Here is a 17,926-nt window from a genome sequence, read left to right as displayed (position 1 = left end):
ACCCCAGGCAGCAGTTACTAAACTTTTGCTCTTTGAAGCTACAATTTTGTTATTGATAATGTTTATTACCTTTCTTTCTATTTAAGCCTCTCAATTCTCAATGTATATTTTTGTGTCTCTTTCAGACCACTGCTTGGTTACTAAGCTAAATAGGACCTTGGCAACCAGATAGCAGCTGAAATAATTCCAAACCAGAGGGCTACTTGAACAAAACGCTAATACGTTTAGAAAAACACAAACTTTAAAAATGAAAACTAACTGCAAATTGTATCTACATCATACTAAAAGGAAGGCAAACAACTTCTTTAACTGGGATATGGGAGGGTCACTGCACCAACTACGTGATTATTTGCTCTCTAACGTACACAGCAGGTGTTTCGGACTATATAGCCCCCCTTCTTCTGGCACGTACCTTCCGCTTCCGTTTAGCATGACGCAAGCGCCCAATTAGAAGGAGGAGGGGAGGTTTTTAAAGAGCGGACACTTCCGGGGCTGTCAGTGGCAGGATAGTGACGGCCATGGCAGGGAATAGTTGCGAGGTGAATGGGAGTGGGATCCCGGTCTGTAGAAGGTGCGCTGCTCCCGGAGTGTCCAAGTGGGTCCGGCTCAACGTGGGGGGGACCTGCTTCCTGACAACGCGGCAAACCCTGTGCAGAGACCCGAAATCCTTTCTGTACCGCCTGTGCCAGGCAGACCCCGACCTGGACTCGGATAAGGTACCTACACTCAGGGGCAGTGGGCACAAAGTGTCTGTAGTTGATGTGTGGGTGGCTTATGGGCGCAGGGCCTGGGGGCTTGTGTGGGGCCGCTATTGGGGGAGCCAGGGGGGGGCAGTAATGTGAGTGGGGCTTAGTGGAGCGGAGGGGCAGTAATGTGAGTGGGGCTTAGTGGAGCGGAGGGGCAGTAATGTGAGTGGGGCTTAGTGGAGCGGAGGGGCAGTAATGTGAGTGGGGCTTAGTGGAGCGGAGGGGCAGTAATGTGAGTGGGGCTTAGTGGAGCGGAGGGGCAGTAATGTGAGTGGGGCTTAGTGGAGCGGAGGGGCAGTAACGGGAGTGGGGCTTAGTGGAGCGGAGGGGCAGTAATGTGAGTGGGGCTTAGTGGAGCGGAGGGGCAGTAATGTGAGTGGGGCTTAGTGGAGCGGAGGGGCAGTAATGTGAGTGGGGCTTAGTGGAGCGGAGGGGCAGTAACGTGAGTGGGGCTTAGTGGAGCGGAGGGGCAGTAACGTGAGTGGGGCTTAGTGGAGCGGAGGGGCAGTAACGTGAGTGGGGCTTAGTGGAGCGGAGGGGCAGTAACGTGAGTGGGGCTTAGTGGAGCGGAGGGGCAGTAACGGGAGTGGGGCTTAGTGGAGCGGAGGGGCAGTAACGGGAGTGGGGCTTAGTGGAGCGGAGGGGCAGTAACGGGAGTGGGGCTTAGTGGAGCGGAGGGGCAGTAACGGGAGTGGGGCTTAGTGGAGCGGAGGGGCAGTAACGGGAGTGGGGCTTAGTGGAGCGGAGGGGCAGTAATGTGAGTGGGGCTTGTAAGGTAGATGAACAAGTGGGTGAGCGGGACTTGGTGGTCTAGAGGGGCAGTGAGTAAGGAAGTCTTTGTGAAGAGGACGAGCTGTAATTTTGCAGAGCTTAGTGATCTGAAGGGGCAGTGAGTAAGCAGGGCTTAGTGGAATGGATGGGTCTGTAAGTGAGCAGGGATTAGTGGAGCAGAAGGGTCTGTAAGTGAGCGGGGATTAGTGAAGCAGAAGGGTCTGTAAGTGAGCGGGGATTAGTGGAGCAGAAGGGTCTGTAAGTGAGCGGGGATTAGTGGAGCAGAAGGGTGATTGAGTTTGGATAAACAGAGGGGTGTGGGGGAGTGAATGCATCTAAGCAAATGGAGTTACTTGGAGAGGTAGTGAGCAAAATGCGGCTGCAATAGTGTAAGGGTAGTCGGCAGTACAGGGTTGAAAGCAATGGTGAATAGGTTTGAAAGGAGCAGTGAAGAAGTTCAGTGGGTAACACAAAGCTAAAGAGAGGTAGTAGGCCACACAGGACTGGCTGAAAATGTTCTGCCATTAGGAATCATCTTTTCTTCCCATCAGCACTGAACAAGTAGAGCATATCTGGAGTGTGATACTGACCATTACTTTTCACTTTTGAGTTAACTTTTAGTATTATGTATATCAGGGTAATATTCTGAGATAATTTGAAATTGGTCATCATTTTTTATTTGTCGTTTTATAATTATTTCAGTTTTTGTTCAGAGTTTCAGCAGCTATTTGGGTGCTAGAATCCAAATTAATTAATATGAATAGGAGAAGACCTGAATAGAAAAATAAGTAATAAACAGTAGCGATAAAACTATAGCCTCACATAGCAATCATATTTTGGCTGTGGGGGTCAGTGATCCCTGTTTGAAAGGGGCAAAGAGTTAGAAGAAGGCAAATAGTTCAAAAACTATAAAAAAAAAAAATGAAGACAGATTGAAAATTTGCTTAGAATTGGCCATTCTGTAACATACTGAGTTAATGTAAATGTGAACCATCCCTTTAATACAATTTCCCAGGAAAGTGCAGACAAAGTTGTATCATGGTTTTGCCTGTAGACTGGCCATATTGGAAACTATTAGACCGGGCCATTGTGACTTTGTACATGTGGTGATTGCGGAGCAGCAGGGGGGTTTGACAGTGACATTCTGGGACAAAGTGGAAAGGTAGCTGGGTTAAGTGTGGTCCGAGGCAGTTGGTTAAATAAGAGCAGGACAGTGGTGTTCATGAGTAGCTGTTGTGTTTTAAAGGGGTGTTTGGCAGCATCTTTTACTAAGGACTGTGGTGTAGGTAATCCTAGGTGCAGCTCTTGAGAGGATAGGGGCAGCCTTTTTGTGTAGTTTGCTTGGAAACCCTGATAACTTAATGTTTGCTAAGGGTGAAGACACATAGAGCTACTAGTAGCAGCTACTTGTCATGGCTACTATATCATTACTGATAATTGTCTCTACATGTGTTTTAGCAGAGGCAATTCTGAGTATTGTCTATGGCAGGGTATTTTATGGCTTTTAGGGCTCTGGCACACGGGGAGATTAGTCGCCCGCGACAAATCTCCCTGTTCGCGGGCAACTAATCTCCCCGAGTTGCCATCCCACCGGCGATGGCACACGCGGCGGCGCGATTTCGGCAAATCGTCGAAAATGCCTCGCGAGGCAACTTCGTCAATTTGCCGAAATCGCCTGCGCAGCGTATACCATCCCACCAGCGACTTACATGTTCGCCGGTGGGATGATAGTTCGGAAGATTAGTCGCTCCAAGACAAGGGAGATTTGTCGCGGGCGACTAATCTCCCCGTGTGCCAGAGCACTTAGTAGCCGTGAAAAAGTAGTGCCTACTAGTAGCTCCATGTGTCTCCACCCTTGGAAAAATGGCTGCATATAGGGCATCTATGTGCCATATATATGATAAAAATATAAAAGGAGTTTGATAGACTAAGATTATACACAAACCAATGATGTCACAGCCTGTGACTTACTGCTGATATTAACTCTTTCCATTGTGCATACTACAAAGGTGTGTGTGCCGTCAGGCTGCTTTCATATTGCACCCACTCACAGATGTTAAGCTAACCAAAATTCAAGTTCTCTAAAGGTCAGATACACATGTAAATATTAATCATCTAATTGTTTAATTTGAAAAAAAAGTACCTTTTTGTTAAGTAGACAAAATATTCCCAGAGCTTTCAGCCCTAACAAATATTTAATGTGGTGATGGAAAGTTTCTATAATGGGAACACATTAAATATTTTACTGTGTACACAATTGTCCTGTAAGTAATATAACGATGAGCACGCTGGGCACATAGCACTAATGCTGCTCAAGAACGTACTAGCTAAGTTTTTATCAAGCCATTGTATTTAGGATTCAGTTGGTTACTTAATGCATTTTAAAGTACTCATTCTGAATCTTAGAGTTTAAATGAAATTAAGAAAAAATGAAATCTTAAATTACAGCTTTCCTGTGCACACAAGTTGTATAAGGAAACTGTAACTGTAATATAAAGTACTGTTGCCCTACATGGGTAAAAGTTGTGTGTTTGCTTAAGAAACTACTATAGTTTATACATATAAGCTGCTGTGTAGCCATGGTGGCAGCCATTCAAGCTGCAGAAAAAGAAAAAGGCACAGTATACATAGCAGATAACCGATAAGCTCTGTAGAATAAAATGGTGTTTTACAGTGCTTACCTGTTATCCTCTATGTAACCTGTGCTATTTAGCCAGATTTGCCATTTGAATAGCTACCCTATGACATACACCACAGCTTATTTTTATAAGCTAATGCTGTGTTTCTGAAGCAAACACACTTAACAGGGCAATAGTACATTATATTTTATTTACTTTGAGACTTTCATTTTTTTTTTTTAGCTACTGTTCTTTTAAGAAGCCAGTGAAGCCTGTGAACATTACACAGGGCAACATCAATGTAATCTAATCTTAGTTTGCCCTTATAACAGCTGTGTTTGCTTTAGTTATGTATACCTGTGTGTATAAAGCCAAGGAAGCTGCCAATCTGTTAACTTGTGACCTTAAAATCACTTTACATAGAAAATCACAGCACAATCACTGATAAGTTTAAGGGGGACTTATTGTGTGAAAAATATTGTGCCAATGAATTATCAGCAGCTAGGCTGACCTCATAGGGAATTGAAGCCTGTACAGGTATAGGACCCATTATCCAGAATGCTTGGGGCCAAGGGTATTCTGGATAAGCAGTCTTTCCGTAATTTGGACCTTAAGTCTACTAAAAAATCAATAAAACATGAATTAAAACCCAATAGGATTATTTTGCATCCAGTAAGGATCAATTATATCTTAGCTAGGATCAAATACAAAGCACTGTTTTATTTTTACAGAGAAAAAGGAAATCATTTTAAAAATTAGTTACCTATAATTTAGTCTGAATTATTTGATTAAAATAGAGTCTATGGGAGATGGGCTTTCCGTAATTTGGAGCTTTCTGGATATAAGGTTTCCGGATAACAGATCCCATACCTGTATTTGCTTCTGTGACTGTAGGACTGTGATTGGCTATCCCCCTCCTACTGTGCTTCTGGCAGGGACCGTTAACACACGCCCACCCCTCATTTGACAGGGACCTGAGAGGATATATAGGGAGCATTTCGTGAAAATGGCATCCCCTTTCCTAACATTAAAATTGACTTAAGTAAATAACATTGTTGTGGCGAATTGGCTTAAACTTGGGAAATGCCACCTTTTTTGTTTTCCCACGATTAAACTGAATCACTGCAAATTGTGGGAAAAAACACTATATATATACTCGAGGCGGGTGCCATGGGTCCCTCTAGACTAGCACCCTCTCTCCTTTGTGTGCAAATTAAGCCACCTGCAACCAGACCCTCCAGTGCCCTGGCCTAGGCTCCCACTAGCAATACTTATTTCCCCTTACATCCCTCTGGGACTGGGTCTGCTGCCAATGACTGGGTCAGTTTGCCAATGTGCAATGAGCGTGGTGTAGTACTCATATTGTTTTTGTTGACCCTCTTCTCCACTTACAGAGCTAGTTTACTGTTTTTCTTTGAAATAAATATTGAAAAACATATATACCCCAATTAATGTCATTTTATTGGTCAATAAGTTTTTCCAGTTTTCTTAGGTAAAATTAGGTACCTCGGCTTATATTCGGATCGGCTTATACTAGAGTATATACAGTAAGTGTACAGTATATATAGAGTCATCTAGTCTATTGGAGTAAACCTGCACAAGGCACATTAGTGGGATTATTTATCCATTTTCAAGTTTGTAAATTTGATAATTTTTGAACACTGATAAATCACCCCCTAGGTGTCTGACCTATGGAATCTATAGAAGGCTGGGTCAGACAGACAGCTGGTGTGCAGGCACTGCTCTGAGCAGGAAGCCATGTATAAATATCACAGCAGGACAAAGATACATTTACAGAAAAAGAACTATTTTTGGAATTTTTAACTTAAAAAAAAAAAACAAAAAACCGTGCTAGCAGGCGAGGCCTTAAACATCACTAAATGTTGCAGAAACTTTGCATGAAGGTTTTTGTGTCCTGCCTAAAGCCTCAAGGTTCATTTTTAAAAATACCACACAATACTGATGGATATTGCCCTTTGTAGCCGTTTTTGCAAGCCCTGTTCCTTCTTGTGTTATGTTAATCTCCCTACAGCGTAGAAATCTAGCAGCCATGTGTATATACTGCACAAGTGTCTTTTTGTTTCTTCATTTATTTTCTCTCTCATTTTATTTTTTTTTTTATTTTTTTTTTCACGTTTGGTAACATTTTGCTAATAGTGACAGATGGTTCTTTCATGACCCACATTCAGAACAATTTAAATTCAGTTGAAATCAGCACCAACCTGAAGATCAGAGACAGCTGGCCATGTACGCCAGGTTTGCCAAACGGTTTTCTGTATCTCTGTAACAGATTGGCTGTTCTTTGTGTGAAGAGAAAAGGGGTGTGACCTAGAGGGTATCAGCAGAGGCACCTACCTGGGGTGCAACCATTTTAGAAGGGGGCGTATTATATTGCTTGTTTATTGCTGTTTAACATTCCAAATCCAAATAAATATTAAGAGTGCTACACACATTCATAGAACATGTACTTTTCATACATGGCTTTAAAATCAGCTTCACATATTGCCTGCACCCTGTATATTAATATAAAGGAAAGCCTAGCTCTGTTTTCTATTTTACATTTAATAGATTTTGTGACCGCAGCATTTGCCTGCCAGGTTCTTCTGGGTGAAAGTGCCCTAAAGAAGGCCTTGTTTGACTAATCTGTTTGTTTACACAACCATAGTTTTCATGTTGCTGTGCTACAAAGCCACAGTTTACCCGCTTCTGTTCTACAGTTTTGTAATGAGACTTGACCGTTGCCTTTAAACTTGACAGATAATCATCTAGCAAATGTAGTGGCTACATAATGCATATGTATTAAAAAAAAAAAAAAATGTCAAGCATTTTCTAGATGATTATCTGTCAAGTTCATCATTTCTCTTTGTGACAGGTTTGTGTATAGGTGCCGAAGCTATGTCTTGTGCTATTTAACTGCGGGATCGTGCAGAGAAGATATGTAACAGTTAGGGCAGTAATGGGATCAAAATGTACTGCACATGTTCAATTCTCCAAAGCTTTTTTGCATGCTTTCCCTTCAGTTTGCTGATAAGCATTAAGGCTGAAGACACATGGAGCTACTAGTAGCAGCTACTTGTCGTGGCTACTAAAGTAGACAATGCTGATCCTTTACTGATAATTGGCTCTTCGTGTGTTTTAGCAGAGGCAATTCTCAGTCTATGGCAGGGTATTTTCTGGCATTTAGGGCCGTGGCAGATGGGAAGATTAGTTGCCGCGCGACAAATCTCCCTTGTTGCGGGTGACTAATCTCCCTGAAATGCCATCCCACCGGCTAGAATGTAAATCGCCGGTGGGATGGCATACGCGGTGCGACGATTTGCCGAAATCGTCAAAGTTGCCTTGAGAGGAAATTTGGCGATTTCAGCAAATCCCCATGCCGCGTATGCCATCCCACCAGCAATTTACATCCGGGATGGCATTTTGGGGGGATTAGTCGCCCGCAACAAGGGAGATTGGACGCAGGCGACTAATCTCCCCGTCTGTCACGGCCCTTAGTAGCTGTGAAAAAGTAGCTGCTACTAGTAGCTCTGTGTGTCTTCACCCTAAGGGCTCTGGCACACGGGGAAGATTAGTCGCCCGCGATTAACTCCCTGTTCGCGGGCGACTAATCTCCCCGAGTTGCCTAGCCCTGCCATCCCACCGGCGAACATGTAAGTCGCCGGCGGGATGGCAGACGCAGCGGGGCGATTTCCGGAAGTCGCCGAAAAAGACTCGCGAGTCTTTTTCGGCGATTTGCGCGAAATCGCGCCGCCGCGTCTGCCATCCCGCCGGCGACTTACATGTTCGCCGGTGGGATGGCAGGGCTAGGCAACTTGGGGAGATTAGTCGCCCGCAAACAGGGAGTTAATCGCGGGCGACTAATCTTCCCCGTGTGCCAGAGCCCTAAAGGAACTAAAGGTGGCCATATGATTAGTCTGCAACTTATCTGCCCTGATGCATATGTCTCCATCTATACTGGAAATGCCTTTCTGCAGATGGCCTAGAAACTGGTAACTTTATTATTTAGGTGCAGGTTTTAACTGTAAACTGAATTAACAAGCTTGTGATACCATTCTACTGACTATTTAAAATTTAGCATTATGAAGGGGGACTACCCCCTCAAATTGGGGACCTGACATTCATACTTAGTCTTTTCCAATTACTACATTTTTTTAATGTGATATGTTGATATTCCTCATCAATTTCTAATTTTTAAACATTCCATTTCTGAGCGGATATATTACAGCATGGTTGAACTTTTTCATTGGTTTTTGATAAACCAACGTCTAGTGTGTATTTTGTATAAAATAAACAACCCGCCCTGGTAAAGTAGCAAGTACTGGGCACAAAGTTAATTTACTTGAGTGCTATCTAGGAGCTGAACTGAAATGACACGGCATATTTTTGCCTTTCTACAGAGTGCAGGAATTTTGTCAGCAGCCAACTGACATCCGTTGATTTCCAAAAAGTCGCGGAAAATACGATTGGACCGATCGAATGAACGCTCGGAGTGTTCATGGATAAGTAAATGTGCCCCTTAGTATGATGTACAGAGGAGTAATCCTAGACAATTTTCAATTGGTCTTCATTTTATATTTGTAGTAGTTTTTTTTTTTTTTTTTTTTCTTTAATTTTTTTACAGCATGTCTTCAGTTTGGAGTTTTAGCTATCTGGTTTGAATGAGAGACTAGCATATGAATAGAGGAACTGAATAGAAACATAAGTTATAAAAAGTAACAATAAAACTGTGACCAGAGCAGTCAAAATAATATAGCTCTGTGAGGCTAGTGACCACCATTTGAAAGCTGCAAAGACTTAGAAGAAAGCAAATAATTAAAAAAAAAAAAAAAAAAACTAAATGAATTAGACCAATTGAAAAGTTTCTAAGAATTGGCCATTCTTTAACATACGTAAAGTTAAAGGGGTGGTTCACCATGCAGCAGCTGCATGCAAGTTAGCATGTGGCCTTTTGTGTCAACAATGCAAATGCTGGAGAGGAAGCGGACATAGAAGAACTGTTTTAACCTCTTACGCGTCCTTCATTTCATAGCTTAAGTCAATACACTTTTTTTCATGCTTTAGGTTATGGAAATTATGTTATGTTAAGTTTTTTGTTTTTTTTTCTGTAGCATTTTGTCTGCTAAAAAGAAATGTAAGTTAGCCTATGGACTGGAAATTCTGATATGGCTTACTATATACTTAAGGCAAATGAATAGATACACGTAATTTTTGTCAAGTAATAACATACTTAGTTGTTTAGGGGTAAATATGTACCAGTTTTACACGGGCTGATTGTAGCTGCCAATATTGGTCCCTTGGACCGATTCGGCAGCTTATCGGCCCCTGTAGGGGCAGAAACAAGGGGCCTGCCGACCGATATCTGGCCTGAAATTGGCCAGATATCGATCGGCCAGGTTAGAAAATTGTCCGACTGCCCCATTGCCACCAATATAATTTGATTGTTATTATTTATTTTTTTTACCTACACGCTCCCCGATATCGCCCACATGTAGGTGGAGATATCGGGTGAAGATCCGATTGCTTGGCGATCTCGCCAAGCGAGCGGATCTCAACGTTTATGGGGACCTTAAGTCTTTTTTTCTTGAGCTGCTCCTGCATTAAGGTGGTTATACACGGTCCAAAAGGCTGATGCAGTTGTTTCAGGCAGTCGTCAACTGATTGGCCCATGTATGTGGCCCTTCAACGGCCCTGCCTGAGCCATTTCTGACCGGAAATTGGGCAGATATTTATTTAAAAATCCTCTTGAGTCCTGTTGGGTTGGGACCATTATCTCGTTGTGCAATCCTGACCCAACAGCCAGCATTTTCCATTGTTGAGGTCTGATAATCTGGCTTAGGTAGGCATGTTTGAGAAAGATCTTCTTGTTTAGCTACCTTGCCTATAGTGTATAGACAGCTTTACTTTTCTTTGTGTTTGTGATCCTTATCCTGCTGGAAGGTGAACTTTTGCCCAAGCTTCATATTTTAGCAGACAGGAATAGGTTCTTAAGCAGTTTTCCTTCCAAAGCAAGATTGGAGTGGCTCAAGAGGAGGTAAATATCCTTTTATTACTTGAAAGATGGCTAATAGAATTTAAAGGGCATACTGAATAGTTAAGCAAACAGCAATATTTTTTTTTTTTATTCTTCTAAAATACTATAAAGAATTTGAGGCACAGCACAAAATTCTGGATAAAAACACCATATTGCAGTGTCTTGTGATGTGTGCATAGAGTAGATCTACATGTATATATGTTCTGTTTCTAGGAAAGTTAGAGCTTTGTGTATCCAAAAAACTAAATCCTGGCCATGAGATATTAATACGCAGAATAGCTGATAACCAGTTTCATAGGAAGCCTTCTAAGGAAGATGATCCTCCAGTGGTAAATGTCAAAGAATTTTTGATTCAGTGGAATTTGTGATTTAGTGGTGCCAAAGCATTTTGGTGGGCACACTGAACTGTGTGTTGTGCATGCTTTTAGCTAAGAGCGTCAGGGAGGGCTTGGGGCAGCCACACAATAGCTATCTTTTTAATGCATTTTACATGGTGCAATACCTAATGTCCCAGAATATAGTGTGGGTTCTGCAGCTCAAGATTATAGAGAATCCTGGTAAGCGAACGTGTTTTGCAGTGCAATTGTGCTTTTATTTATTGTCCATTATGACCTAGAAATATAAAAATTGATTTTTTTTCGTCTGTAAAATCTAATTATAGCCGCAATGTAATGTCTGGCCCCAGTTGCCCATATCTACAAACATTGTGCTAAATTCGCCTTGCAAATGCAAACAGAATGCAGTTCTTGAGCTGGGAACACAATACCTAGTACAGATTGCTCGGTTTCCAAGCCAGTGTCTGTCAGCATCAGGTTAGTGAGACAAGTTTTTCTCTCAGGCTTAAGTCTGAAATTTGACCCATGGGCCAATTACATGGTCACAACATCCTCCGATTTTTTTTTAATTTATCCTACAATTTCAGTCTGAATTTTAGTTTCAGGTTGTTGCATTTAAACATAAGACCAGTATCCAAACGTTTGTCAGAAGACTAAAATCTGAACGTGGATGGCCACCTATAGATGCTTCCGGTATATACAGTCTTTGATATGTCCGGGTCATATACCTGCCATTCAGCTTACTTTTCTCGCCCCTGAGTGGGACACTCTAAAGAACCAAGCTAGTCACTCTCTTGTCATTTGCCTTCAATATTTTATCCCTGTTTGCTTGTTTCTCAGGGACAATTGTTTTAGAAATGTATTTGAGCAAGTAAATTTATTACTATATAAGTGTTGCAAAAAGTTGCTTTTTGGTACTATGTGGCTTTAGGCCTCTTGAATGCTACAGCCCCACAAGGCTGGGTCTTGTCTGCAGGTAAACACAGACAAGAGTCATCCCCTAGCCTCCCAACAACCTTTCTGTGTGCCTGCACCCAGAGCCACTTGGTCAGCCAGGGACCAGGCACATGGAGTGAATTTCATTGCTGGTCAGTCACCCTATGAATTGTCTGTGTTTCTTTCATATGGGCCTCCAGCTTACGGCTTTTACAAAGCTGGCTTTAAAAAGTGTTCTTATAAAGGATTACAATAATTGGCTTGTATTAATAGGAAATGAGTATGCCTCTTTAAATATGTTTGCTTTGCATACTGGCTTTCAGGACTCTCTCTAGTGAATTAAAGGCTTTTATAGATGTCATTCCTAGTTACACATGCATAAGATAAAATGTATATGATGAATACATGAAAATGTACAGATTTGCTAACACTCTGAGGTTCATGGTATCACTTGTATTGGTCAAAGCTCCAAACTGCATTCTTTACTAGCAGGGAAAATCAGTTTATTAATGCTGGTGTGCTACTAAATCCACAAAAAATAGCAATAAGGTGCATGTAGTGCAAGTACATATCTGTATCCACATATACCCGTATACAAAGCATATTAAGCAGAGTACATGCATATTAATTACTGTGGCTTTGATTCCCTAGAAGCCTTTAATGGATGTCAGAGTAAGTGCTTGTGTACAAATATGTTGAATGCTTAGTGCTGCTTTTTAGTCAGATTACTTGTGTTTAGGCAGTGCTGCAGCACAAAACTATTAGTGGGAAGGTGCTTAAAGGAGAAGGAAAGGTAAAAACTAAGTAAGCTTTATCAGAAAGATCTATGTAAATACAGCCATAAGCACTCACAGAAACACTGCACTGAGTTATCTGTCAAAAGATTTGCTGTGTCGGTTTTCCTCTGCCAGAGACACGCAGCTCTCTCCTCTCCCCCCTCTCCTGCTCCCCTCTCCCTCATGAATGCGAAGAACTCTCTCCCCCCCTTAGGAATGTGGATCTGAGCCAATCAGCAGGAAGCTGACTCATATTCTAACTATAACTGAGCATGTACACTGGTCTTGGTGCAGGAGTGAGGCATTATGGGAACTTTCATTACACAGCTCAGCGTTTTTTCTTCCTGTTTGGCTTCTGATCATCTGAACGGGAAAAATATGGTGAGACTTAAGGGCACTATTGAGACAACTGAAGGTATGCCTGCAGCTTTAGATTAGCCTTTCCTTCTCCTTTAAACCAGTTGAGAAATTGCAACATCTTGTGCATGTCCCATTACTGCATTAATCACTTTTGAAAATAATATAAATTCAGTAATACTTAATTTGGTGACTTTTTTCCCCCCCTTTTAACAAACTAAAAGATAGTGTTTGTGTAGATACCAAAATATAAGGTTGCCAGTTTGCATTTTCTTTTGACAGCCACTATATTTAGAATATGCTGCTTTGATAGAAGTGTGTATTTATAGCCCTAATTTGCATGTATGCAAATGGAACACCATTATATTCCTTCCACCCCCTCCTGATTTTGTGGTTTGTTTTTTTTTCGTGCATATTTGTACAACTGTCTCCTAAAGTATTTCAGCTTTATGTCTTAGAACCCCCTAAAATCAGCATTTCATCTTGAAAATGAATTACTGAAGCGAGTGTAGATCAGCAGTTTGCCCTTTGTTCAGGTTTGGTGAGTTTTAATAGACTAACAGCATGTGAATACTGGGTGTATCTTTCTACTGGTGACCGAAGAGGTGGCTTTAGCCTGGTAAAGATTTTAACCAGCATCACTCAAATACACAAGAATTTTAGGTATGTTTGTATATATCTGTGTTACCATCTGAATTATGAGAAGAAAAAGTAGCCTAAACACAAGAGTCAACTTAATACTGCAAAATATGAGGCTGCCAAGCAATCTTAGCTGCTTTACAAGAGCTTCATATTTCTTCAAATTGTGTTGAACACCCCCTAGATTTGTAAGTTAAAGAGGACCCATCACCTAATATTTCTGAATTCTTCTCTAATCTGCTGGTCAGGCAAAATAAACTTTACTTACACTATATAAATTCTATAAATCTTGCTTCCGTCAGTCTTGAAATTCACAATCACAGCAAGCAGACAGGTGCCATTTTGTGGAGACTGTTAAGTCAAGTTTTGCATCATCCTAAAATCTTGTTTGTGCCAGAATGGGGACCCTAATGCCCGTGCAAAGACTACACAATTATAGGTGGTGAGGAGGGAGGGGGACTGTAAGGAGTGCGGTAACGTCTGGGAAATAACATCTGGAAAGTGAAAGTAATTGCTCCCCTGCCTAAGGCATAGAGGCAGGGCAGGCAATATAACAGGTTGGGAAGTTTTAATAAACAAAAGAATTTGGGTTTCATGTATAATTTGAAAAGGACTTTTTATTATACATTTTGTGTGTAACAGGTTGTCTTTATTGCTGGAAGCATTTTGTCACTGTTGGGTGTTGGCTTACGTTTTTAGCATAGAAAAGCAAAGTGTAATTATCGCTTCAGTTCCTTCTAGAATCTGTAAATTCTAGAAGCATGACAAGTTTGTTTGGGAACCTGATCCCTGGAAAAAAAAAAAAGTGTATATATGTATACACACTACTGGCAGACCATCCGTTCTAGAAAGTGAAGCCACTGACGCATCCACCTTTTGTGGTTGGCTCTTTTCTGGGAAAACACTATTTGCTCTGAGAATTTGCTCCGATTCAGTGGTGTAACTGGCTCTTGTAATCAGAAGTATGTTTGCTGGTCCTTGTGGTCACTGTTATTTCTCTACAGAATACTGTGGAGAAGTTCATGGTCTTCATTCCTTATATCGGGATTTTATTGCATTGTTCGCTGGTTTAAACAAAGCAGCCCCCTCCTGGTAATTTGGGTCTGGGCCATTTCTAAACACTGGTTTCCCAGTAAGGTGGCCTTGGGTTTGATTGAAATGTAACAGGACTGCTGTATTTCCCGCTGGTGTAAAAGAACTGTATAGATTAAGAATTGCAACTGTAAGAGATTAAAATGTATGCTTTTGCATAGAGAATAAATGTTCACAATAGTCTTTGGCCCTAGTGAATGGATGTCTGGTTCATGATCTGAGCTGTTCCCAAAAGGCCTGCTTACTGAACCAGCCTAAAGGTTCAGCATCATTATAGCTGCAATGATCCAGGCCTTCAAAGTTGTCTTAGGGGGTCACCATGTTGGACACTCACATGCTCAGAGGCTCTCTGCAGCTGTTGAGAAGCTAATCTTAGGGGTCGTTTCAAATTATCAAGCAGAGAATAAGGATCTCCGTACCTTAAGTGTACTTAAAAAAACATTTACACATTAAATAAACCCAATAGGCTTTTTTCCTCCAATAGGGATTAATTATGTTTTAGTTGGGATTAAGTGCAAGATACTGTTTTATTATTACAGAGAAAATGGAAATCATTTGAAAAAAAATTGGCATAATTTGCTTATAAGAGCCTATGGGAGATGGCCTTCCCCTAATTTGGAACTTTCTGGATAATGGATCCCATAACTGTAGAAGTCATTATCAGACATGTGGGGAAATGTATGTATTCCATTTTTAACATGTAATCTTTCATTTTACATATCAATCACAATCAGTATACAAAATATAAAGCTATTTTTTTAATGGCTTTATTAGGGGCGTACCAATTTAAAACCATATGTTTTGAGAAGTGCAAGTGCAACTGGGGGTTTCCTGAGAAGTGAAGCTGTTGGATGTGTTGGGATGATATCCCTGCTGGTTAGCAGGCCGCTGCATGCACAACACTAATTATTAACAGCCACAAGTGTCTGAAACACAATGAGGAAAACACTGCATGTCTTGGGAGTTCTTGATTTGTTTAGATGCCTATGAGCGAGATGGCAAAAGCAACAAAATTAAAATAATTACATAGAAGCATCTGTTCTCCATGTGCGTAAAAGCGTGAGATTGCTGCTCAGCAGTTATAATAGGTGCACGCATAAGCAGCTATCATTTCTTAAAGCAAAAGCATATTATCCACATAAACAGAACTTTGTTTTTCCTTCAAATATTTTGTATCAGATCAGCTGTATATTGCAAAGCACACCTTTCCCTGGTAATCCTGCATGCTGAAATGCTATTGCTGTTCTGTAAGAGCAAGCTAAATATTTTTCTACTAGGAAGCATTTATATTATCGGTATGGGACCTGTTATCCAGAAAGCTTGACCTGGGGTTTTCCCAATAAGGGATCTTTCCATAATTTGGATCACTGTACATCAAGTCTACTAGAAAATCATTTAAACGTTAAATAGGATTGTTTTGCCAACAATAAGGGTCAATCTATCTTAAGGTAAAATTGAGCTTTCTGGATAATGGGTTTCCAGATAACAGATCCCATAACTTAGAGTTGTCACCTTTTAAAATTCTATAGGGGATTGGAGGGTATTTATTACTACAAATTTACCAGCAAATAAATTGCCAGTAAATTTTAATACCGACACTTGCTTGAAATACTGAACAGGTGGCAACCCTGCCATACCTGTAAAATGTTTGTCATCAACATAGCTTTATACTTGGTTTAACTTGAAGTTCACAGAACTGCTTTATTCCAGGGAAAGAATATAAAAAATTAAGAAATATTTAACTATACCAGTAAAAAATGGCATTTCATGTATTTCTGAGCATTTTGGATAACTGGTGTCTGGAGAATAGAAGCCATACCTATATATTCTGTGACCAACCTGTTTTATGCCTTGATTGTTATTAAATGGTACCGGTATAGGATCACTTATCCAGAAAGCTCTAATTTACAGAAATACCATCTCAGAGTTTTCCCAGTAATAAAACAGTACCATGAATTTAATTGTAACTAAGCTGCATGAATCCATATTGGTGGCAAAAAAATCCTATTTGTTTATAAATTAAAGTTATTTTTAGCAGAAAAAGAGTAGTGATCCATTTTCTAGAAATCCCCAGGTCTTGAGTATTCTGGATAATAGGTCCCATACCTGGATTGCAATACAGAACTTCTGGGGGTGGGAAATGTAAACATAATTGATATGTTAAAAACAGTGCAGTCATGTGGAACAAATAAAGTGAGGAAGGAAGCAGCTCTTAACAGATTAGCTCCTATTTTTTTTTTTTTCTTTCGGCATATAACAATTTATAATCAGAGTTGTTTGCATATAAATAGTTATAGGCTTACAGACTGCTTCCAATCGCAATGATGCATTCAGCTTTCATTAAATCATATTGTGTTACTGGCCAGGATATAGGGGACAGAGGGGGAGGCTTGATCAGAAATTTCACACATTTAACTTTTTCTCTTTTCAATAACCAACAAATGAAATGTAGCCTTGTGTCAGTTAAGTGTTGTCGCTCAGAATGATGTGGGCATGTCTTGATCCTATTGCTGCTAAAATTGATACTGGCACACAGTTAATGCCCCTTTATGCTGAATACTTTCTCAAGTGCAAAAGCTGCATTGGATTTATTTCTTGGCTATTGGAGGGAATCCTTATGCCTGGTATGTGTTGTAAAGGACGTCTACTCTACATGGTTACCCCCTAATAAAACAAATTTTTTGCCTTACTGCTGAACAGTACAAGGTGGGCAGTTACCCTGGTTTGGGCTGGCTGTGTATGCTGAGCCATATTTACCATATAGCAGTGCTGTCCAACTGCGGCCCGCGACCCCCCTCTGTGTGGCCCCCCACCTGTCTGGCTGCTTTGATGGCTTACTCTTGTGTAAGCTTTAAATGGTATCAGTACTGTGATTAACTGCCCCCCCCTGCATGGTTCTCACCTCAGATTCAGGCTGTATTCAACTGTAATCAGGCTGTATTGTTTAAATGTGTAATCCCCTGTGTTGTTCACACCTTTTAATCTCTGCATTGTTCACCCCCTGCAGTGTTCACACCTCAGGCTCAGGCTGTAATCACCCACATTGTTCCCTTGTTCACACCTCAGAGCAGTAGAAACCCACAAATAATCCCTGCACACTACAAAAAGAACATATACTGAGGTGGTACTGCAATTTTTTTAATATATAGTTATTGTGCAGACTGTAGGAGCAGGCTACAGGCAGCATAGGGCAGGCAGAGTATGGCACACACAGGCAGAATAGGGCAGGCAGATAATGGCACACACAGGCAGGGCAGGCAGAGTATGGCAGGCAGAGTATGGCAGGTTTTGCTGTACTACAACCATTAATATGGGTATGGTCATGTGATAACACGGGTGTGGTTTCAAGTGGGTGCGGTTTCAAAAAGGGGAGTGGTCAAAACTGGCTTCCATTATCGGCCCTCCACCACGTAGGTCGGAAAAATTCCGGCCCTCGGTACCACAGAAGTTGGACAGCACTGCCATATAGGCATCTGAGGATGCATATTTTTAACCTATTTAAAGGATAAATTATAAAAATGGACATCACAGAAAAGCAATCCTTTTCATTGGGCCTTATTTCAACTTTGATATGTATTGGCCCTTTAAAAAAAAAAAAAATCAGTGTTATAAAATAGGATGTCTT

At 41.1% G+C, this 17,926-nt stretch overlaps 1 protein-coding gene across 1 annotated transcript in view; it reads left to right on the top strand.

The window, feature by feature from the left end:
• The first annotated feature begins 513 nt into the window (after nt 1-513).
• The window catches only part of kctd5 (potassium channel tetramerization domain containing 5), a 35,392-nt gene continuing 17,979 nt past the window's right edge, over nt 514-17,926 (top strand). Inside the window, 1 exon segment of the mRNA NM_001017294.2 lies at nt 514-716. Within this exon segment, the coding sequence (NP_001017294.1) occupies nt 519-716 (198 nt within the window). The 5' untranslated portion in view covers nt 514-518.

The sequence above is a fragment of the Xenopus tropicalis genome, chromosome 9, assembly GCF_000004195.4.
Source record: "Xenopus tropicalis strain Nigerian chromosome 9, UCB_Xtro_10.0, whole genome shotgun sequence".
In the NCBI taxonomy this organism is placed as follows: domain Eukaryota; kingdom Metazoa; phylum Chordata; class Amphibia; order Anura; family Pipidae; genus Xenopus; species Xenopus tropicalis.
Note: the sequence above shows the minus strand (reverse complement) of the source record. Positions and strands in the feature narration are given on the sequence as shown.